At 35.7% G+C, this 25,459-nt stretch overlaps 1 protein-coding gene across 2 annotated transcripts in view; it reads right to left on the minus strand.

Annotated features, from left to right (window-relative positions):
• Positions 1 to 25,459, minus strand: part of KCNH7 (potassium voltage-gated channel subfamily H member 7) — a 478,778-nt gene that overhangs the window by 65,377 nt on the left and 387,942 nt on the right. For both annotated transcript variants that reach the window (XM_025404671.1, XM_025404672.1), the window contains 2 exons: positions 11,021 to 11,446; positions 239 to 638 (listed from right to left, as the gene is read on the minus strand). In XM_025404671.1, coding sequence (XP_025260456.1) covers positions 239 to 638; positions 11,021 to 11,446 — 826 coding nt within the window. The remainder of the gene's footprint in view (positions 1 to 238; positions 639 to 11,020; positions 11,447 to 25,459) is intronic.

The following is a 25,459-nucleotide window of genomic DNA, read 5'->3' on the forward strand; positions in this document are numbered from 1 at the left end:
CTGAAACCATGTTGCTCCAATTTTATGCCCATAGTTCCCTAAGGTTCAGAAAGACCTTTTTGGTGTCTCCACTTCACAGAGAGAATCAGATTTGATGGAATACAGTCCCCATATATGTAATCCCATTATCTCCTCAATTTTCTGTAATTTTTTCTTTGCCTGACTCTAAATACTTTAGAAATATTAATTTCAAGGTATTATTCTATCCTAATAGACAACAGAAGAGAAAGCTACTTACAGCCAATCAACATGACACAAATTGAAAAGATTTTCTCCGAATTCGTGTTAGGAGACACATTCCCGAATCCTACACTGGTTAAACTGCTGAAGGTAAAATAAAGTGCTGTGACGTATTTGTCTTTAATGGATGGTCCAGAACTTGAGTCACTGTCATTGTAACGTTTCCCAATTTGTTGTCCTAAGGAATCCAACCATCCGATTTTGTCAGTCAGATAAGGCCTTTCTACATTCCCAATCGCATACCAAATGCAAGCCAGCCAGTGAGCAATCAGGGCAAAGATGCACATTAAGAGCATTAGAACAGCAGCGCCGTATTCTGAATATCGATCCAGTTTCCTGGCCACGCGCACAAGACGGAGGAGCCGGGCAGTCTTCAAAAGACCAATTAATGTTGTTGTCTGCAGAAATAAATGTACACAGTCAGAAACAGTTGGTAAACAATTCAAAGTACATTAATGTGAAGCAAAGTGGACAAGAACAGGTTAAGACAGTATGGTAGCATTAAGCATGACTGTCTATTTAAACTCAGTATTAAACTTAGTTCTTTTTTTTTTTTAAAGATGATACCCGCTTTGGAAAATACTTTGAAAGTGCATGACACAGTAATTCAGTATTGTGGCATGCAAGACCCACGCGGCAGAGAATCTGTCTTGTTTTATGTTCTAAGTGCCTTGCATAAGTCCTCAGTGACTCATTTATTCACCAACATAAATTCTAGTGTGTTACTGCGTGCCTACTAAGGCCACACACTGGGATTATAGTGTCAAACAAACAGACATGGTTACTTTCCTAATAGAGACAGTTATTTAATAGAAAACGTGTCTAATCTAATGAAGAGAAAACAAGGTCGTACTCTACTGAGGAGAGAGAGATTTTTAAAAAATAATTAATTAATTTCAGAGAGAAAAAAGTGACATGATGACAGTAAGCACAGAAATATGATAGAGGGTATTTGGAGGTGTAGATTGGGGTAGAAATGGCTTTAAAAATGAAGACCAAGAAGGGCCTTGCTGAGGAGCTGACATTTGAGTTGTAAAAGATCTGGATAATGAGAAGGAGCCAGCCAGTCAAGCCCCTTCTTCCCATAACTGTGGGAACACTTACTGGATGATTGCATGCATGAATTAGGCACTACATTTAAATGCATGTTTTTATTCCTAAACGTGCTAAATTGAGAAATTATTTCTTGATGTCCCAGTGATATTATAATTGCATTTTGCTTTTGGCTATGACATGTGCAACTAATTGGGTGATTATTACTGACCAGGTATCTAATGATAGGATACTTCGATATAATAACAGGATACTTAACTGGTTGTTTGGACTTCAAATCTGATAAGTACAAATTACAAGCTCATTTCTTAGGTTTCCTAAATAACATCAACTATAAGTACTGTATAATTCACAGGGCATGTAATTATTCCATAGTTACATGGTGTTTACCAATCAATTATTGAGTCATTTTGTCTGTTCATTGTTGCTGCTTATTTCCCAAAGCACATCCAACTATGTTAAGAGCACTTATATCTTAATGGAAGAAATAGCACATGGAATAACTACCACACCCTATGCATTAATATTGATGATAACAAAGGAGCACTAAATATTAAAAAAACTTTTTCATTAAAATGTTCTGGCTGGGTGTGGTGGCTTGTGCCTATAATCCCAGTACTTTGGCAGGCTGAAGCAGTAGGATTGCTTCAGCCCAGGTGTTTGAGACCAGCCTGGGCAATATAGTGAGACTCGGCCTCTAAAAAAATTAAAATAAAATAAAATAAAATAAATTAGCTGGGTATGGTGGCGGGTGCCTGTAGTCCCAGCTACTCTGGAGGCTGAGGTGGAGGATCACTTGAGCCCAGGAATTTGAGATTGCAGTGAGCTATTATTGTGCCATTGCACTCTAGCCTGGGCAACAGAGCAAGACCCTGTCTTTTAAAAAAATGTTCTAATAAGTGTCTACAGTTTCTTGTGATCACAAGGGAAAGGGGATCACTTAGTCTCTCCTGAATTATTCTCTGTTAGTATTGGAACTCTTTAAAGGTGAGAGGAGCTTGTGTAGTTGACATGTATTTATCATAACCGGACTCTGGTCTCTGCTCATTTGGGGATGTTTAGAGAGGTGAGTCTTCTCTGTCTCCAATACTGAGTTGTTTTTCAGAGTAGAATGAAGATGCTTGCTTTTTTTCTTCTTTATAGTTTCAAAAGTATATTTCTTCCCTATGAATGAATATAGGCTTTAAATTATTATTGGCTGGATCCCTGAGAGAAAAGCAAACTTTCTCATATATGTATTATTAATATTTAGCTTAGCAGTTATGTGCTAGGACTTTGGAACAGACAAACTTATGTTTGAATTCTGCCTCCATACCAGTGTGTCCACTTGGACAAGTTATTCATTTAATCTTACACTTCAGTTTCTTCATCTGTGAATATAAATAATAAGACCAACCTTACAAAGTTATAGATAACACCCAATAAACAGGAACTCTGTGTTTCTATTTAAACATCCTTTACATTTTTCTTTCCATATATAAGCAGGAACTCTATGTTGTGAAATGGGTTCAAAGAGCCTCCACCCTTTTTAAATGCAATACTTAGATATCTGGAATCACAAGTGGGGGCCTCTCCATACTGGCCCTGCAGCTCCCCCCGGGAAATGGCAGGGGCATTGAAAGACGGACTTCATGTAGGCAAACTGACCGCTCAGACTCTGGTAGGAGTCACCCTGGTTCAACATTTCGCCATTTCTACACAACTCAGCTTCCTATGTTTATTTTTCCTCTTAATTCTACGTTCTGTTTACTTATCCTGAGAGATCAGAAATATTTGAGAATTATTGTTAACATTTTCTTGTTTTTGGAGCAAAATTTCTCTCTGACCCTCAAAGTAAATGAAGTATAATAAAAATTCTCCAAATGTTGGTTAAATGAAGTGAAAAACTTTAAAATAAATGAGCTGTTTTTATAACATGTTGTGATAATAAGTACTAATGTCTCTGCTGGTTGAAAAAGATGGTAGAGTAAAAATGATGTTATGATAAGAAAAGCAATGAAATCTGCTGTGCATGCAAGCTGCCTTTTTGCCTTCTTTCCAAAGAAATCTCTGATGATTCTTCTAGCATTCTATCAAAATGAAGTTAAAATCTATATGACAATAAGTTCTCTAAGCAGATAAAACAATATAATGTACATGACAACATATAAGTGACATCATTTCTGGAGAAAGAAAGTTTAAGATAAATGGGACATGTTGAAATCTCAACATGTATGACAGTATTCATGCTAAATAATTGCAGAAGTAATGACAGAGACACAAAGGAGGGGGAAGGGGAAGAAATTACTAAGTAGTAATTATCTCTCTCAGTTGCATTGTAAGAACGAGTGAATATTGACTTCAAGAGTCAAAGCTATTCTCTTGTAATTTTGTAACATGTACCAGAATAACTACATATGCTGGCTTGACAATGTAACAGATGCCTTGCCTTACTTCTATTGTTATCAAATTGTGGCTAACACACCTGGGCATTCGTTGTGCATAGCTGGGCATAGCTACAGTTGTGTATAACACATCTTGTAGATGATGTTTAGTATTGTAATAACTCTTTCCTGCTTATTATTTTAATATTGCTTTAAAAACTTAAGATGTCTTGCCCCAGATTGCAGAATAGAAAGAAGTGATTGCACTAAAATCTAAGAGAGAGTAGACTTAATAATTATCAATCTTCTGCCAATTTGTTCTAAACCCTTAGCCTCATTGTTTAGTTTAATGGGCCATCTTTATGTTACCTGCAAGTGAGAAACAGGACCAACAACTACCTTATTATATATTGCTAAGATCAGAATCTGAGTATAATTGTTTTCAGATTGCATAATTATCTCCCAGCACATCTAATTTCATGTAATACCCAGACATTATGAAAATCTCAATTTTATTATTTTTGAAAATATAATAAATGCAACTATCCATAAATCTATTCACAACAATTGTAGAAACTAGAGATAAAAAACTGTCTCTTAGATGGTATTTCTTGAACTTTTCACTGGTGTTAGAAAAATGTCTGTTTGTTAGTCTTGAAAGCAACTAAAAAGAGCATAAAAGCTCAGTAGATGGCAAAATGTGGTTATTGTTATAAAATACAAACACATAATGAAAATAAGATATAAAAAGAGGTGAGTCATTTTGCAGTACATTGAAGCAAGGCACTTTGTTTTCTAGTCCTGTCACTAAGTATAGCAAAGGGGATATAATGGACTCTTAACAAGTCAAGTTTTCACCCACCAGCACCCATGCTATCTCAGAGCTCAACTCATTTATTGTGATTGAATAATTTTCCAACTCTTTTTTCCAAAATGTCACAGTAAAGTAGGTCTATGTAAGATTTTTAATTTTAATGTATCTTGCCAATACTATTATTTTTAATCTAAAGTAACTCTTTTTCCAAAAATTCAATTATTCATTTTTCTGGGTGGCTGATTAATATCATTCAATTTCAAAACTTTAAAAACATATCCACATCCACTGTTTACTGAAGCCCTAGATAACTTCTTATATTGAGGTAGAAGTTAGTTTCCTTTATTATGTATATTAATTTTTAAACTAAACATTATTTAAATACATATATATATATTCTAAACAATTGACGTTTTGTATGTATGTTAGATACTAGGTCCAGACTCAAGAAGACTGTGTGTTTTCTTTTTTTGGTAGATATTTTACAATAAATCAGACAAAATTCTCTCTTCATGTCAGTGGAATTCTTTCTGAAGGCTTGAAATTAGAATAAGTAACTTCTTGTCTCAAGAATAAATTGTCTACAGTTAAACAAAGAGAGACTCACTAACAAGAAAAAAATCTTTTGTTCAGAAATATTTAAAAATTTTTGAAAAATTATTGTACCTTATTTTTTAGTAAACATTTTTAAGAATCTTATATTTAAAATATATTATTTCAGAGATTTACTCTCTAAAACTTTTGCCTCTAAATAAGTGATACAATTATTCTTCCATAAATGAAAATATATAAGTAGGTGATCTTTGGTTTCATATGCAGGTTTGATAGAATGAATGATCACTGAAGTTTTCTACTTAATCCATCATTTGTCCTTTTTGTCAATAAATATTTTGGCTGCAAGTGGGGAAATGTTAACACCAGACAAGTAATAAATGTCATTACTCCACACTCATATTTTGCTTTAGATTTCATTTCAGCTAATTCCCTCTAAGTTCTGGTGTTTATATACAGCATTCAATTATTATTTGTTCAATAAATCTCAAGAATATTGGAAACTAGTTTCTAGCCCTTTGTTCAGCTTAACTACATCATTGCAATATTTCTAAGAACGCATTCACTAATACAATCAAAGAGATATATTCTGAATGTGTCTAAAACATTACCTAGATTGTCATTTATTTATATCAAACCTCACAAATACTTCTAAAGTATGGCTTTTAAAGAGGACATTTTTACAGCTTTACTGGGAAACTCATTTCAATATTTAATAACCTTTATTATTGAGACACTTTTTTTTTGTTTTGTTTTACAATTAACATTTTATTTTTCTGCAGTTTGAACTCACTTTTGCTTTCTCTACAGTAACAGACAACTGACCATCAAGTGATTCTAAACAGTAGTATGCAAATGTTACAACAAATAAATAACTAGGGATGTCATATTTTTTAAATGATAATTTGACTTGTCCTGAGAAATATTTTACCAAGAGTCATACTTTATGCCATCTCTAGCAAAATGTAGACAATCAATCATATACAAATGAACAAATGATCAACTAAAAGCAAAATAATTTTTCCATTGGGGATCTCATATCTCTTATACGTCATGCCATACATTTTTAGAGGCATGACCAATAGCTCCAAATATAAGCCAATAGAAACCTCTGCCCAAACTCCCAAAAACTATCTAAGGAGATTTAGCAACTTTATGTGTAGACATGTATATGTATATGTGTCTGCAAAATGTGATCTGTTCCTAAAAGTTGAACATGATTGTACTGGATGTTTAAACTAAAGGTATCTATTATAAAAATCAAGTTCAGCTGTCAAAATGCTCAGAGATTGCACACAGATATCTGCGAAGATTTTCCTTGCATCCATTTCACAATTCATCTATCAGACTAATAAATCAAACATATTATTATGATCAGAATTCCTCTTTTCTATTGGAATTTTCCCTCAAAGAGCACAGTAGTTACTTAGGTTTCAAAGGCCTTTTTTGCTTGTATTCAGGATTCAGAAAAAATAACGGTAAAGTGTGAAAGGAGAGGGGTCAATGAAACAAATAATCAATTGCAAGAATCCTAATTTTCTGGGGAGTGAGAGGTTAATGAAGCATGTAATTGAGCAGAGTTTTGTAGATTTCAGCTGTTAATATCTCTGAAATTAAGATTGGTCACAGATGAGCTAAATATGGGAAAATATGAGGCAGATAATCAAAAGTTAACTTTCTGGAGACTGAGCCAATAACATTGTTCCTTTGAACCAATGATACAGATAAAATTTGCCAATGATTGATGTAATGGGTGGTATGATGTTTGCTGATGCAGAAATTAGGAAATAGAGAATCTTTTTATTGTCTCTCTGGATGGCATCATCATCAGGAAGATATTAATGACAAAGGCAAGCCCAGTTATTGCCAGTATTTATTTTTCTTCAACATGTTTTTTTTAACATTATAGAAGATCCTCTAGTTATTGTAGGTGATTTGTAATTATGTAAGAAAAAAATTAAACAGTTATTTAGAAAAATATGAACAATTGTGCCTTTTTTTTTTTTTTTTCTTTTTTTTTTTTTGAGATGGAATCTCGCTCTGTCGCCCAGGCTGGAGTGCAGTGGCGCGATCTCAGCTCACTGCAAGCTCTGCCTCCTGGATTCACGCCATTCTCCTGCCTCAGCCTCCAGAGTAGCTGGGAGTACAGGCTCCTTCCACCACGCCCGGCTAATTTTGTTTTTTGTATTTTTAATAGAGACGGGGCTTCATCGTGTTCGCCAGGATGGTCTCGATCTCCTGACCTCGTGATCCGCCCGCCTCGGCCTCCCAAAGTGCTGGGATTACGGGTGTGAGCCACTGAGCCCGGCCGCGCCATGTCTTCTTTAGTAAAAATGTATATGCCAATATATCTCTTAGCATTTATTAACACCTGTTACATAGATTAAATAATATAGATAAAAATCCTATGTTTTTCGAAGGGTTGAATATAAAAAACATTAGCTTAACATTTAGGGAAATTGGCAATTGACATTGACAAAATTACGTTTTCTAAGCTCATCTATGATGCTTTGATGGATAGAAAACATTTTAGGGCCAGGCACACTGGCTCACACCTGTAATTCCAGCACTTTGGGAGGCTGAGGCCAGCGGATCACTTGAGCTTGGAGTTCGAGATCAGCCTGGGCAACATAGTGAACCCTCTTTACAAAAAATATGAAAATTAGCCGGGTATGGTGGCATCTGCCTGTGGTCCCAGCTCCTCGGTAGACTGAGGCGGAGGATCACTTGAGCCCGGGAGGCAGAGGCTGCATTGAGCTGAGATCACAACACTGCACTCCAGCTTGGCTGACAGAATGAGACCCTGTCTTAAAATTCAGCAATTAAGAAATTATGACTGTTCTTATAATTTGTTGAAAATCACTCTTAATTTGTTTATGTGTGTACTTATGCATTTGTTTATGTACTTATGCATTTATTGTGTAGAAATATTCATCTATGAACATATGAAAGCCCTCTCCTGGGACTCCTCTTTATTCCAGATATGGCTACTGGATCTTGTATATCTAAACAACAAAATCATCCCTGATACTTAAAAAAGTGTAGGTTTTAAGGCTTTATTTTTGACCTGTCAAATATGTGTCTCCAGACCCTTAACAGATCCGCACAGAAAACTGACACATGGTTCTTATATACAAGCTGATCCAAACCAATCTTTGCCATGATTATATCTAATATTTAACTTAATGGATCTCATTTCTCTTCTTATACTCACATATTATTTTTCTAGGTGCTCATGGGGTACTTAACTCGCCTACATGTCACCTATAGTTGAATAACCAATAGTCATCACAAACTTAAGCTGGCTAAAACAGGAATTTCTTCCCCATGACACACTTTTTCCCCGTAAGGTTTTTCCATCTGAATAATGCATTACCATTTATAATTTTACTTCAGCAACCCTCCTGCCCTTCACCAAAGAAATGTTTCAATAAGAATAAACAAGCAACAAAAAATGTTTGCACCACCCTTAACTCTGGTTTTTCTCCTACTCTTCCATTCAATACTTAATCCATCAACAAGCCTTGGCAGCTCACCTCCAAAATATATCCCAAATTTATTTACTTTTCTTCATTTCTGTTGCAACCAAGCTGTTGTTTTGTCCTGCATCACCACATGTGGTCTGAACTAGTTCCCTGCTCCTAGCCTGACTCTCTAGTCTGCAGTCTTCAAAATGTCCATCAGATAATATCATTCCCTTTCCAAAGACTCCATTGCAGCCAGAATAAAGAAGAAATCCCACGTATCTATGTGATTTGGTCCCTGTCTCTGCCTTCTTAAACCTTAGCATTCCACCTCTTACTGTGTGGTTCAGCCTGGCAGCCACCAGCCATCTTTCTGTTCCTTTACCATAACAAACTTGTGGCCCAAATGCCACATTTTCACTAGTGTTTTTTTCTGTGTGAAATGCTCTCCACAGCGGTCTCCTGTGGATGGTTTCTTCCTGTCAAGTCTCAACTCAAATGGCCTCTCCTTATTGGCCTTTTGTAATTTCCAATTCAAATTAGCCATCCATCCAGGTCTTTCTCTATCTCATTCACCTGCTTTGTTATCATCACAGCATTTACTCTTTCCTGAAACCATTCTGCACTGTGTTTGGTGGTTTGTTTATTAACTGTCTTGCGCCCTCTGCCATCCCCTACCTCTCTTCCTCAATCCTAGAATGTAAGTTTCTGGAGAACACAAACTTTGTTTGATTTACTTCTGAATCTCTAAACCTAGGACAGTGCCTGTCACTTTGAAGGGTACCCAACAAAAATTTTTTTTGAATGAATAAAGTATTATATTAGTAACTAAGAGTAATGCAGAAAATAGGACTGAGTGCATCACTGAACAATTCTAGGTTTCAATAGTCTCATCTGTAAAATGGGAATAATAATACTTTAGCTTCCTAGGCAGAGGATTGAACTAGATGGTTACCTGTGGTTACTTCTAGTTCTAAGATCTACATTGGCAGCAGTACTAGATTTTAATTTGGGGGTAACACTAACATTATGTCCAGAATTTTCAGGGCATTTTAAAATCCAGACTTTAAAATTTAAAAGACACAAGCTTCTTAAAACTTCTCCCATTATACTTCTAAGCTTATCTACAAAATCACTAGTGTTTGCTGTTGGTGAATATATTTTAACTTCTGAAAGAATGAGTTTTTATTTTATTGTTCATCAACATAAGTTGATATGATATGTGTAATGATATGAATCACCCATTATAAGAAACTCAAAGATATATATTAATAAAGAAGTATTTCACTCTCTTGTCTTTTAGTTAAAACTCAAAGTTAGGAGTAGCTAACATTAAAAGTTCAGCTAATTTAAGAACAGCTGATTTTTAAAAAGTATTTTGCTAAGTCACATGTATTATCTCATTAGAGTCTCAAATTAGAAAAAAAAGCAAAGGGAGAAGGTAATATTATTATCATCCTTTTACAGATGAGAGAAGTCAGGTTGGGACTTTGTTTAAAATTGTAGAACCCAGGAAAAATGTATTGTTTCATTGCCCTGCTTTTAACTGACTCAGAGTTCTATCAGCATATTCTATAGGAGCGAGTTTATTTCTAACAAATAAATAGATTTAGAAATAAAATCTTTTGGTTCCCCTTGGTCGAGGAGGATTATCTTGTTCTAAAACCTTCATTAGCTAGGAAGCAACCATCTGCCAAGAGGAGTTGGCCTCCTCTTTGTGGGAGAAAGGAGGAAGTTGGTGCAGGGCAGGGTTCTTATGTAGAAAAATACACAATTTAAAAAAATCCAACATATTGAGGTTATCTTTTTCAACCTATTCCTTTGGAACTACTTTTAAGCATTCTGAAAATCTTTCCATTATGGAATCCAGAAAGTTTATAAATGGTAAAAATAATGGAAATTAGATGAAAGGAACTGTAGGAAAACTTAAGTTCTTTTGGATCAAAGAATCTTTTGAGGAGCTGATTAAAGTTCTGGACCTTCTATCCAGAAAATGCACAATACGTACACTTCTCATATTTTCTTAGTTTCCAATTTTATTAGGTAATGGGATACCAAAAAAGTACTTTCCAAGCTGAATATTATTTAAGAAAATGCATTTTTGAATAGGACATTCCAGAAGGTGCCCTCTTTGCATAATTTGAACAAAAACCAAATCTCTGCTCTCTCAAACCTTAATAATGAGTTAAGAAAAACAGACACATACTTAATATTTGACAGTTTTACACCCATGAAGTTAGTAAGTAGAGATTTTAAATCCTGGGAATGTGGTGTGTGCTATGGACCACTTGTTTCCAAGTTTAATTTGGTAGATAAAGAATGGAGAACCTTTTACATCTCTTAGCAAAAAGAGAAAGAATTCGATTTGCAATGGCAAAATGGTTTCATTTCATTCTGTAGCATCCCCAATTGAAAATGAATTTTACCTGTGAGATACAAGAAGCTTGCAAAGCAACTATTCTTTTTGCAGTTAAAATAGATTCACTTTTATAATTGCAGTCTTTCAGAAAATAAGAATCTTAAGCAGTTCTTACCTCATCAGAACCTGATCCAAAAATCAGCAAGTCAAAAGGAATTGCTGCAACCATGTCAATCAGGAACCAGCCTTTGAAGTAGTGTATTGCTATTTTGGCGGGATCACTTACCACTTCTTCATTCTGATTTACATATGTTGTTCTGAAGTTTATTAAAATATCTATGATAAACATAATATCCACAATCAAGTCTACCACATTCAAAGGGCTACAAGAATAGCCACATTCTCGTCTTTTCTGTTCTTCTCTGTCATTGAGGAGGAAGGCTGCAGAGTAGGGAGTAAATATAGCAGTGTATATGACCAACAGCAGGATAAGCCAGTCCCAGACTGCCTTGAAAGGGCTGTAGTGCAATATTGTAAACTTGTTGATGCGTGGCGTCTGCAGTTTGTATTCAGGTAGGACATCTGCTCCTAAAGAGAGAACCTGAATGTGGAAAAGAAAATCATATACTACATAAATATGCCATTTTTAATCTGGTAAGCCTATAAAATATTAAGGGAACTAATTATACAGTAAAATTTATTAGAGAGAATTCATGTAATTTGGAAGTATTTATGAAACACACACATACATTAAATAAACCCATATAACTTCTATTATACAGTGTATTTGGCTCAAGAAAATCACACTGGCATTTCTTGATAAATATGAATTTCACTGAAAAGATAATAAATATTGCCGCTGAGATACTGAGGAATGTTACTGTTTCCTTTGGAACATAGTACTTCTCAGATGTAAAAATATATGGCTGTTTTTAGAAAATCGCAAAGTCGGTTTTGATATATTAGTAATGCAGTTTTCAAATCTAGGAAAGGATTAGTTGTAATGAATAGAAGCAGTCTACTTGGATCCATGGTCACATTTAATTTACATATATTTAATTTATAATTAAACCTTGATAAATTAAACCCAACTCATTCAAATTTTAATTAAGCAGAATTTCCCACCTGCAATCTGTTTTTAACATTAGGAGAAAAAAGGCAAATGAGATTAAAATGAATACAAAGGAGGCTTTTCCTTAAAAGGTTGAGAGAGTATTTGATATTTTGGGACAAATACACTTTCATTCCAACTCTTCCATCTCATTTAGAGAATTGCAAAAAGAAAATGCTACAAGGAGATGTTCAGAATATTGACCTGGAAATGCTGTAAGATGTTTAGACACCAAGTGGTACTTCACCTCCAAGATCTATTCTCCTTATAAGGCATCAGATAAACTAAAGCAGTTCACCTTTTAGAGTTTTAGTTTACCTGAAAAAAGTGAAAGCTAAAGTACAGTTTTGTCTCTACCAAGTAGAAAAGTCCATGATTTAGTGAGTTAAGACTGAGTTTTAGCAACAAAAGTCAAAACAAAAAGGTTACCTAGCTACCCAATAAATGTAATTTATTGGGTAAAATGTAAGCCTTAATATATGGGTTTTAAAAAGCTGAAATTTTGTAATGGCTCCACAAATGGCATATAAAGTCATTTAAGTCCGGGCACAGTGACTCATGCCTGTAATCCCAGTACTTTGGGAGGCCGAGGTGTGTGGATCACCTGAGGTCAGGAGTTCAAGACCCACCTGGGCAACGTGGTGAAACCCCGTCTCTATTAAAATACAAAAAAATTAGCTGGGCATGGTGACACGTGTCTATAATCCCAGCTACTTGGGAAGCTGAGGCAGGAGAATCGCTTGAACCTGGGAGGTGGAGGTTGTAGTGAGCCGAGATTGTGCCATTGCACTCCAGCCTGGGTGAAAGAGCAAGACTTCATCTCAAAAAAAAAAAAAAAAAAAAAAGAGTCATTTAAAAAGGGAAATGTGGGTTCTAATTTAATGCTATGAATATCTCACACATATACAATGGTTCTATTTCAAAGTTAACTTCACTGAATACATTTCCATAGACTAGATTATTCTAAACACAATTAATACATTGTCAGCTTTGCAGCATGGATCTCAGGTAATCTCCCATTGGTTAGTCAGAGCGTGTTATTTCTGTGTTTTTGGCAATTCTATTTATGTTGGTTTAATTTGACTGTAATAATGAATTATGTCAGGTGCACTTGAAATTTAAATCTTATATTTATTGTCATATCTCATAACTTTTTATCCCCACATATTTAGTTATCATCCCTATTTTTAAAAGGACTTTAAAAGTTAAATAACCCCAAATGAGATACAATATAACTTTTAAATATAACAAAAGATTCAGCTAAAATAGGCAAAGCTGCTTTTTGATAACTGCTAAACTGCTTTAACTAGTTTTCAAAAAAATAATAAAGAATCTGACCTGATCACTTAATCAGTCCAGTGTAAATTTGAACCAGCCAGTTTATAGAGAGAGCAGGGTTTTATTTTAAGCTATTATGAGAAATGATGGTGGCTAATTATTAGCAAAAGAGCAATCTGGAAAATAAAGTGATTTTATTATCTGTGCAATATTAAAAGTCCAGGATACACACATATATAAGTATATGACTTTCAAAATCCAAATGGGAGTAATTAAATTATCTGTCATTTTAGAAGTACAGATTAATAGAACTCTGATCCCATTATGCTTAGTATAGAGAACCAGTGTATGACATTTTGGTCTGTACAAAATTAATTATGTCATGCTCCTTTCTAAAAAAACAGAACTACTCAGTATATAGAAAGCAAAATATACAGCCTTATTTTGTCTTTCAAAGTCATTAAAGTCATTTAAAATATGGACCCATTCTATCTTTCTAGTCCTTTCTTCCATTAGATTCCTGTGTATCCAGGGCACTCCAGCAAAACAAAACTAAAATTTTTGAGCTGCTGAGATCTTTCCATATCCCTAAATCCACAAATCTCTTTTATAAAAAAGTATGCAGTCAATCAAAGAGGAAAAATAAGTCACTTTTAATGACAGGTATATTTGTGTGAATTTGTTCACTGCTTAGATGACAAACTTCTGATACTAACCTCCCACATGGGACAATTGCAATACCTCTTTCAGCAGAAGTATAAATTAGAATGCAAGCAGCAATCTTGGAACTATGGCTGAAACTCTTTCCATCCCACATACGAACACCTTCATTTAACATTGAGATGACCACTGTGCTAAGAGCTGGAGATTGAAACATGGGGAAGACACTGGCCCTGAGATCTTGGAATTTATAGTCTGTTGGGAGACAGATGTGTGGGAAAACAGGAGTCCCCTTGAGGTCCACTTCACTCAGGGCCTGGGATTGGTGATGGTGCTGATGGAGGAGGTGGGTGGTCTTCACAGAGGATTTTTGGGAAAAGATGGCAGTTGAACTGAGACTGAATAGGAGTAGAAAAGGACACAGCTAAGGGATGAGGAAGTTGGGAAGGGAAGGACATTACAAGCAGAGGGGACAGAATGAACAAGGGGAAGAAAGCATAAAATCATGTATTGTGTGTTGGGGAATTGTAAGCAGCCTTATATTTTGTTAAAGAATAAAATGCCAGGGAAGTAAGGTGGAGGATGGCCATGGAGAGGGCCAGTCCCAGGTTGCTGAAGGTCTAATGTGACAGGATAGGGATCTCAGGCTCTGTACTTTAGGTCAACCTTCTCATACAGGAATAATATACAGGCTCTTTTTGAAAAGGAAAGACAATTATTGCAGGATGTATATTATTCTTATTTACAATGTTAGATAAATATATTCAAAAATAAAACCAGATTAGAACTTATGCTTGTACCTCTTAATATGACTTGTGGGTTAAATTGTGTACCCTAAAATAATACGTTGAAGTCATAATTCCCAGTACTTATGAATGTGACTTTATTTGGAAAGAGGGTTTTTGTAGACATAAATCAAGTTAACATGTGGTCACAGTGGTTTGGGGTTGGCCTTAATCCAGTAACTGATATCCCTATAAGAAGAGAGAAGTCTGAATACAGAGACACAAAGACACACAAGGAGAATGCCATGTGTTACGGGAGCAGATACAGTTGAAGCCAAGGAATGCTATGGATTGTCCATAGCCACCAGAACCTCGAATAGAGACAGGCACAGGATATGTTTTCCCTCAGAACCTCCAGAAGGAAACAACCTTGCCAACATCTTGATTTGAGACTTCTAGACCCCAAAATTGTGCGAAAATAAACTTCTGTTCTCTTAAGTCCCTCAGCTTGTGGTAGTTTATTATGGTAGCCCTGAAAAAACTAATGCAATGACAAAAAATGAAAACACTTGAAAATAAAATATCTATAAAACCAGTGAATTCAAACTCTCATTACTAACTCAATATTTTACATTTTTGTAGATCAAAAATGATTGAAATTTGGCTATGGTGTATGGTTTAATCTAATAGACAAAATATTTTTCTCTATTCTAATCTTAATGTCTTTTTTGAAAAAGTATGTTGTCAGAATAGTATTACCAACTTCAAAGATTTAATTGTCTTATCAAGATAATCTAACCTAATTCTTAACGTGAACTCTGTTCCTATTATGCTTCAAAAGCCAATTTAAATGGTGTTACTTGAAAATTATACAAACGTTTTTCTTTACTTAAGTTCAGCTTTAGGGCATTATTGAGTTCTACATTAAGTGATTATCTAAACACATTATCTCTTAGTACTGGGAGTTCATTTGTTATATTCCAGTATGCCCATTGATACAGAACCACTGCAATTTGGTATGTTTAACATGGAGTGTGTTTTGACAATGCATTTGTAGAAACCGGTATGGTATCAAATGTTATGGTCCAGGTTCTTTTGACTTCTGCATCATTATGCATGTTTTATGTGATTGCTTAATTGTCTTATGACTTTTAATAGCCAAACAATTTCAAAAAGCTTTATTTATATAGCAAGCATTAGCATCGTGAGGTAAATCCAAATGCAGTCATCGTTACTGTAGTTAGGTAGATGGCAGTACTTTGTTATTAGGTAATCATCTTAATGATTCAAAAGATTCTTATATTTATTGTTTTACATTTTCACCAAGATATAGGAATTTTAAAGATTTTCCAGGAGAACTCGTGGCCTTCTGAGAACATTTCCTTCTATGGATATCAGTTTGAGAATTATTAAATATTATTAGGCAGAGGAATCAAGATGACCAAGTTTGGTTTTAGACAGATGCATCTGGCAATGGAATGGAGGACAAATGAAAGAGGATCAAGACCAGATACTTAGAGATCAATTAGGACTTTGGTATTCCAGGAGGGAAATAATGGAAGCCTACACTAGGAACCACGTGGCAGAGATTGAGAGGAGGGGATATATTTCAGAAATAAATACATCTCAGGGTATAAGGATGAAGAGTGGAGAAATACTTGTTTCTTTATGGTTCCAATAATAGCAAATCTTATTAGACCCAATCAGGTAATACAAATCTTTGAAGGCTCAACCATGTTTGGAATAAAGGAAAGAGCACTAGACCTTAAATTCTACTATCTGGATTTGAAGTCCAGATATAATTGTTCTGATATGCCATTTAATCTCTAGATCTAGTTATTTTTTTTAAAAAAATCTGTTTAATGTAGATAGTAATCTTTGCAAAAACCACCTATCTATGCAGAGCTACCATAGTACATCAGATATTTTTTATAAAATTAGTTAATAAAATGGGAAATGTTTACAGATGCATAAAACATTTTCATTATTGTTTTGAGTCCTAGGGTTATCTGTTGAAATCCTGGTTCAAACAAACCAACTCCATCCAAAATATTTAAAAACTGATTGGATAAAGTTGAACATTGACTGAATATTGATAATGTTACAGAATTGTTTTAGTTACCTATTCCTTGTATCAAATCAAACCAAAACATAGTGACTTAATCATTTTGTTATTTATGATTCTATGGATCCAAAATTTAGGCAGGTCTTGGCTAGGCAATTTTTCTTCTCCACAGAATGTCAACTGGGGTAATTCAGTGATATTTAGTTGGTGGGGGAGCTTGTGTGGAGAATCCAAGAAGGCTTCATTCACATGTCTAGTATTTCGATGAAGATAGTTGGAAGGCTGGGCTCTCCCAAGATGCTGGAATGGCTGGGTCTCTCTCTCTATCTCTCTTTCTATATATGTAGATAGATAGTTTGATCAATCAACAAATAAATAGATATGTTCTCTCCTACGGTCTCTTTAGCAGGGTAGTAAGATGTGTTGACTCAGCACTCCCAAAAGAAGAGGAAACTTCCAGGCTTCTTCAGGTCAAGGTCTGGAACTTCTATAGCCTCGCTTATGCCATATTCTATTGGGAAAAGCAGAAGCAGGACATCCCAGATTCATGAAAGTAGAGGAATGGTCTCTACCTCTTGACAGGGAAATAATATGCATGTGGAAGGGAAGGAATCAATCAGTTATGGTCATCTTGGAGACAAACTATCACAGAAATTATTGACAATTATTGTTTGTAGACACAGAAATGATATTGTAGTCATGTGCTTTTAAAAATAGTTTTTACCTTTTCAGAATACAGTGTGAAATATTTATAAAGGAAATGTTATAATATTTGGGCTTTGCCTCAGAACAATCCAGAGTTGGGGGAGAGGAAGGAGAGGGAAGGTCTGAATGTTGGCTATAAATTGATTTTTATTGAAACTGGATGATGGATAGTTATTATTATCTCTATTTTCATAATAAACTTAAAATTTTCCAAAATAATCAGGTTAAGAATTCTAGAATCTTATTCAGAAATATCTAAGATAGTTAAGAATGGAATTTCCTGATTGAAAAAAAGAAATAGGTCTACAAACATCACAGAGGTTTACCTCTGTAAGAATTGAGTTGGTTCCTGATTAGGCAAATTTAGATTCCTGTTTACACAGCAGAATGTTTACTTTGCCTTCTGTATATCTAGCTCATGTCATGTAGATCTGTGTTCAGCCATACAGCCTGCACACAACCTTAATTTTGCCCAATCTTGAACTCTTTGACACCAAGCTTCTGTTAGGTTAGTGGCTGGGAAAATCATGTTCCGAGATAGTCAGACATGCTAACTGCAGAGGTCCATTGCTTTGAGTATACATAGCTATACATAGCTACATTACTCGTCAAGTTAGATTAAAATACAGCCACATTTCAGAGACTCATCACCTTAGGACTCTTACTGAAATACTTTTACTTTGCTAGAGTTACATATTAAACCTTCAAGCTTTCATTCTGGATTGAATATATAAGAAGTAAATTTTTGCATTTTTCTCACAAAACTGTGACTAAATAAAATGTTTACATTGTTTAATGTCATTTTAATAAATATTTGCATTACATATTTCTTTCAATATTCATTTCCGGAAAATGGTTGGTCTCTCTTGAGGAATTTAAAAGTTCCCTCTCTCTCTCTTATTTTATTTCATTTTTATTTCACCTTGAATTCCAGGATACATGTATAGAATGTGTAGGTTTGTTACATAGGTATACATGTACCATGGTGGTTTGCTGCACCTATCAACCCATCATCTAGGTTTTAAGCCCCACATGCATTAGGTATTTGTCCTAATGCTCTCCCTCCCCTTGCCCCCCACCCCTCGACAGGCCCCTGTGTGGGTGTGTGTTGTTCCCCTCCCTGTGTCCGTGTGTTCTCATTTTTCAACTCCCACTTATAAGTGAGAACACGTGGTGTTTGGTTTTCTTTCTTCCTGTGTTAGTTTGCTGAGAATGATGGCTTCCAGCATCATCCATGTCCCTGCCAGGGATATGATCTCATTCCTTTTATGGCTGCATAGTATTCCATGGTGTGTATGTGCTACATTGCCTTTATCCAGTCTATCACGATGGGCATTTGGGTTGGTTCCAAGTCTCTGCTATTGTGAATAGTGCTGCAATAAACATACGTGTGCATGTGTCTTTATAGTAGAATGATTTCTAATCCTTTGGGGATATACCCAGTAATGGGATTGCAGGGTCAAATGGTATTTCTGGTCCTAGATTCTTTTTTTTTTTTTTTTTTTTTTTTTGAGATGGAGTCTCGCTCTGTCGCCCAGGCTGGAGTGCAGTGGCGCAATCTCGGCTCACTGCAAGCTCCGCCTCCCGGGTTCACGCCATTCTCCTGCCTCAGCCTCCCGAGTAGCTGGGACTACAGGCACCCGCCACCGCGCCCGGCTAATTTTTTCTATTTTTAGTAGAGATGGGGTTTCACCATGGTCTCGATCTCCTGACCTTGTGATCCGCCCGCCTCGGCCTCCCAAAGTGCTGGGATTACAGGCGTGAGCCACCACGCCCGGCCTGGTCCTAGATTCTTGAGGAATTGCCACACTGTCTTTCACAGTGGTTGAACTAATTTACACTCCCACCAACAGTGTAAAAGCATTCCTATTTCTCCACAGTCTTGCCAGCATCTTTGCTTCTTGATATTTTAATAATTATCATTCTGACTATCATGAGATGATATCTCACTGTGGTTTTAATTTTCATTTCTCTAATGATTGGTGATGATGAGTTTTTTTCATATATTTGTTGGCCACATAAATGTGTTCTTTTGAGAATGTTTGTTCATATCCTCACCAACTTTTTGATGGGGTTGCTTTTTTCTTGTAAATTTTAAGTTCCTTGTAGATTCTAGATATTAGATCTTTGTCAGATGGGTAGATTGGAGAAATTTTCTCCTATTCTGTAGGTTGCCTGTTCAGTCTGATGCTAGTTTCTTTTTCTGTGCAGAAGCTCTTTAGTTTAATTATATATATTTGTCAATTTTGGCTTTTGTTGTAATTGCTTCTGGTGCTTTAGTCATGAAGTCTGCCCAAGCCTATGTTCTAAACGGTATTGCCTAGGTTTTCTTCTAGAGTTTTTGTAGTGTTGGTTTTTACATTTAAGTCTTTAATCCATTTTGAGCTAATTTTTGTATAAGGTGTAAGGAAGGGGTCCAATTTCAGTTTTCTGCATATGGCTAGCCAGTTTTCCAAGCACTATTTATGAAATAGGGAATCCTTTCCTCATTGCTTTTGTCAGGTTTGTCGAATATCAGGTTGTATATGTGTGGTGATATTTCTGAGGCCTCTGTTCTGTTCCATTGGTCTATACATCTGTTTTGGTACCAGTACCATGCTGTTTTGGTTACCATAGCCATGTAGTATAGTTTGAAGTCAGGTAGCATGATGCCTCCAGCTTTGTTATTTTTGCTTAGGATTGTCTTGGCTATATCAGTTCTTTTTTGGTTCCATATGAAATTTAAAGTAGATTTTTCTGTTTCTATGAAGAAAGTCAATGGTAGCTTGATGGCAATAGCATTGAATCTATAAATTACTTTGGACAGTATGGCCATTTTCACGATATTGATTCTTTCCATTCATGAACATAGAATGTTTTTCCATTTGTTTGTGTCCTCTCTTATTTCCTTGAGCAGTGGTTTGTAGTTCTCCTTGAAGAAGTTCTTCACACCCCTTGTAAGTTGCATTCCTAGGTATTTTATTCTCTTCATAGCAATTGTGAATGGAAGTTCATTCATGATTTGGCCCTCTGCTTGTCTATTGTTGGTGTATCAGAATGCTTGTGATTTTTGCTCATTGATTTTGTATCCTGAGACTTTGCTGAAGTTGCTTATCAGCTTAAGAAGTGTTTGGGCTGAGAAGATGGGGTTTTTAAATATAGAATCATGTCATCTGCCAACAGAGACAATCTGACTTCTTCTCTTCCTATTTCTTTCTCTTGCCTGATTGCCCTGGCCAGAACTTCCAATACTATATTAAATAGGAGTGGTGAGAGAGGGCATTCTTGTCTTGTCTCAGTTTCAAAAGGGAATGTTTCCCGCATTTGCCTATTCAGTATGATATTGGCTATGGGTTTGTCATAAATAGTTATTATTATTTTGAGATATGTTCCATCAATGTCTAGTTTATTGATAGTTTTTAACATGAAGGGATGTTGAATTTTATCAAAGGCCTTTCCTGCATCTACTGAGATAATGATGTGATTTTTGTCATTGGTTCTGTTTATGTGATGGATTATGTTTATTGATTTGGATATGTTGAACCAGACTTGCATCCCAGGGATGAAGCTGACTTGATCATGGTGGATAAACTTTTTGATGCGCTGCTGGATTTGGTTTGCCAGTATTTTATAGAGGACTTCCACGTCGATGTTCATTAGGGATATTGGTCTGAAGTTTTCTCTTTTTTGTGTGTGTGTCTCTGCTGGGTTTTGGTATCGGGATGATTCTGGCCTCATAAAATGAGTTAGGGAGGAGTCCCTCTTTTTTTTGTTGTTTGGAATAGTTTTAGAAGGAATAGTACCAGCTCCTCTTTGTACCTCTGGTAGAATTCAGCTATAAATCCATCTGGTCCTGGGCTTTTTTTGGTTGGTAGGCTATTAATTACTGCCTCAATTTCAGAACTTGTTATTAGTTTATTCAGTGATTTGATTTCTTACTGGTTTAGTCTTGGGAGGGTGTATGTGTGTAGGAAATTATCCATTTCTTCTAGATTTTCTAGTTTATCTGCATAGAGGTGTTTATAGTATTCTCTGATGGTGGTTTGTATTTCTGTAAGGTCAGTGGTGACATCCCCTTTATCATTTTTTTATTGTGTCTATTTGATTCTTCTCTTTTCTTCTTTATTAGTCTAGCTAGTGGTCTATCTATTTTGTTAATCTTTTCAAAAAGCCGGCTCTTGAATTCATTACTTTTTTGAGGGGTTTTTCATGTCTCTATCTCCTTCAGTTCTGTTCTTACTGTAGTTATTTCTTGTCTTCTGCTAGCTTTTGAATTTGTTTGCTCTTGCTTCTCTAGTTCTTTCAATTGTGATGTTAGGGTGTTGATTTGAGATCTTCCCAGCTTTCTGATGTGGGCATTTAGTGCTATAAATTTCCCTCTTAACACTGTTTTAGCTATGTCCCAGAGATTCTGGTATGTTTTTTCTTTGTTCTCATTGGTTTCAAAGAACTTCTTGATTTCTGCCTTAATTTCTTTATTTACGCAGGAGTCATTCAGGAGCAGGTTGCTGAATTTCCATGTAGTCGTGTGGTTTTGAGTAATTTCTTAATCCTGAGATCTAATTTGATTGGACTGTGATTATATTTTATAATAATTTCCATAATACATAATGGAAATTATAATGTATACATTATACAAATTATAATTTATACATTATTTATATAATTTCCATTCTTTTGCATTTGCTGAGGAGTGTTTTACTTGTAATTATGTGGTTGATTTTAGAAAAAGTGCCATGTGGCGCTGAGAAGAATGTATATTCTACTGATTTGGGGTGGAGAGTTCTGCAGACATCTATTATGTCCCCTGATCCAGAGCTGAGTTCAGGTCCTGAATATCTTTGTTAATTTTTCTGTCTTGATCTGTCTAATATTGAGAGTGGGGTGTTAAAGTCTCCCACTATTATCACGAGGGAGTCTAAGTCTCCTTGTAGGTCTCTAAGAACTTGTTTTATGAATCTGGGTGCTCCTGTATTGGGTGCATATATATTTAGGATAGTTAGGTCTTCTTGTTGCATTGATCCCTTTACCATTATGTAATGCCCTTCTTTGTCTTTTCTGATCTTTGTTGGTTTAAAGTCTGTTTCATCAGAGACTAGGATTGTAAACCCCTGCTTTTTTTTCCCTTCCATTTGCTTGTTAAATATGCCTCCATCCTCTCTCTCTTTCCTTTTTAAATAAGACAATAGGTTATCTAATTAATTGTCTCTTTTTTTTCTTCTTGCAGAAAACTGACTTTAGAACTACAGAATTATTATTTCTTTCCTTTAAATTGTTTGAATTGGTCAATTTCAATTTTAATGACCTAAATGCAAATGTATTTTTATAAGGACAACTCTATCTCTTTGAAAGTCACAAATAAGTTAAAATGAATCAAGACAGTTCTTTGGAGCCACCCTTTATGAAAATGAAGCATTAACAAAGTAAATGTTTTAACAACATGAATAGGATTCTAAGAAGCCAATGACTAAAAAGGAAAAAGCTGCTACACAGTGTTACATTTCCTTAAGAAAGTCAACTTCTCCCACATATTTGATAAATAACATACTTTATGAAGATAAAACATGATTAATTGAACTATTACAAGGATTTTCTTTTAAGAGAGAGAGAAAAAAAATAAGGAATAAAAAAGGAATAAAAAAAGGGAAACTCCATGGCCTCCAGAAAGATTTATAATTTCTCTTTTCTCAAAGCACTAATTAATAGGCTGTAGAGTTTAATACAGCCTAAAATATAGTTTTCTTTACCAAATACAATTTTTCTTCATGCTAGTACACTGCTATTTGTTTAACCTCTAACAGTTAAGTGTTACATAAAACCAAAACCTTTATATGAAACAGCACTATTTATTCAATGAAGATCTCCTGTGAAAATTTTGTGCGAACACCAGGATTAATAACTACTCTTCACTTTCAAAAAGTGCAATAGGGAACGATTAAGCTTTCCAAAAGATTATACAGTACTTTTCGCAGCTGTTAAACGCCATGCTGAGGTGTTGGTTGAAGCTGCTCATCTGTTATTTATCCTTTACTCGGGACTTACACTTAACTAATAGGCTAGCTGTATTTTTATCTATCACAAAGAGCACTCAGTAACAAAATGAATCAGATAGATTATATAGCATCGGGAAGGACTTAAACTCCCCAGGCTTTTCAGCATATGATTTGTGAAAAACAGTCAGACCTGAGTAATTATCACTGAAACCAGCAATCTCACTGATGATCACCTAGATATTCAAATTATAAGATGAAAAAGAATCACACAATAAATCAAAGATGTCACATAGGAAGTCATTTTTTAATTGAATAAAATATTAAAATTAGGTAGTAGAATCACTGCAGCGTTCGGTATTTAAATGATTTTTCAAGGCTTAGATTAAAATAGATATTTGGCTGTGTGTGTGCGTGCGTGCGTGTGGGTGCGCGTGTATGTGTTGGGTGCAGTAGGGATGATTCTATAATTAGAGTCATTTAGATTCAAGTTCAGCTAAATGTTTAGTGTTTTCTTTTGTATATTAGCTATATACGTTAATATGAAAATATCAGCTTCATAAAATATGTATGAGTCTCAGAATGTGAGAGAAATAGGTTGAATATCTTAAACACTTATAATATTTACAAATTACTTCAAATATATGCATGTTAAAAAATATAGTTTCTTCCAGAGCCATAAACTCAACTCCAAGCTACCCACCAGCAACATAATGCCCCTTGGTTTTGTGTCCCAGCTACTTGTGGCCCCACCATGCAGGTGATACCAGGTAGTCTCTAGTCTAATTCTTGTTTCCTTGCCTCCCTTCCCCTCTTACCTGTCTCTTGGAAACTCCATATGGATTCTTCCCTCCATTTTCTTGATCTTTGTCTTAGTTTCTTTCATTTAGAAAAAAAGTAGAATTCAAGAGAAGGAACACTTAGCGTACTAGTTTACAAATGTTTCTCAAAAGCACAGATGACAGAAGGACCAGGTTAGAAATGGGAGAGGGAATTAGATGTTTGGCTGGGACGATGTGAGGTAGAGAGACATAGATGCCAACAGGAGGAGGTTTTTGGCAGGCAGTAAGAAGGTCTGAGCCTGGGCAACATAGTGAGACCTTGTTTCTACAAAAAATTCAAAACAATTAGTTGCGCGTGATGGCATGTGCCTGTGGTCTCAGGTACTCCGAAGTCTAAGCTGTGAGGATTGCTTGAGCCCAAGGAGGTAGAGACTTCCGTGAGCCAAGATTGTACCCTGCATTCCAGTCTGGGTGACAAATGAGACACTGTTTCAACATAAAAATAATAATAATACTAATAATGAAAAGGAGGTCTGGGATTGAGCTCTCATGCTGTTGGAGCTAGAAATTTTATCTTGCAGAAGCAATGGCTGGAGATCTGGAAAGTGGATTAATTTTCCAAAAGAGTACAGAAAGAGAGAGTGTACATGAAGAAATAACTAAAATGTGGGAAGCAGAAAAAAGGCATAACCAGTATTCCCAGGGCTTAGCACAGTACCTGGTATATACATATAATGTATACAGTGAGCATCCCAAATTCTTGAACATGTTTGCAGCTTAAAGAGAAAGAGGCGTCCGGGAGCAGTGACTCACGCCTGTAATCCCAGCACTTTGAGGGGCCGAGGCGGGTGGATCACGAGGTCAGGAGATAGAGATCATCCTGGCTAACACAGTGAAACCCCGTCTCTACTAAAAATACAAAAAAAAAAAAAAAAAAAAAAAAAGCAGCCGGGCGTGGTGGCGGGCGCCTGTAGTCCCAGCTACTCGGGAGGCTGAGGAAGGAGAACGGCGTGAACCCCGGAGGCGGAGCTTGTAGTGAGCCGAGATCGTGCCACTGCGCTCCGGCCTGGCCTCAGAGCGAGACTCCATTTCAAAAAAAACAAAAAAACAAAAAACAAAAAACCAAAAGAAACAGGCTATCCAAATAGAAGTATAGGAAATTCACTAGAGAAAAGATTATGATATAGACAGCTGTTGTGCACCAAAATTTGTTGTTCTCCATTCCTAAAGTAGAGTTATTGCTAGAACGTGTCTGTCTCGTGGAGAACTACAGTTCCCAGCTCCACTGGCAATTAGGTACGGCCACAGGTCTGATTAGT

The sequence above is a fragment of the Theropithecus gelada genome, chromosome 12 (assembly GCF_003255815.1).
Source record: "Theropithecus gelada isolate Dixy chromosome 12, Tgel_1.0, whole genome shotgun sequence".
Classification (NCBI taxonomy): Eukaryota; Metazoa; Chordata; class Mammalia; order Primates; family Cercopithecidae; genus Theropithecus; species Theropithecus gelada.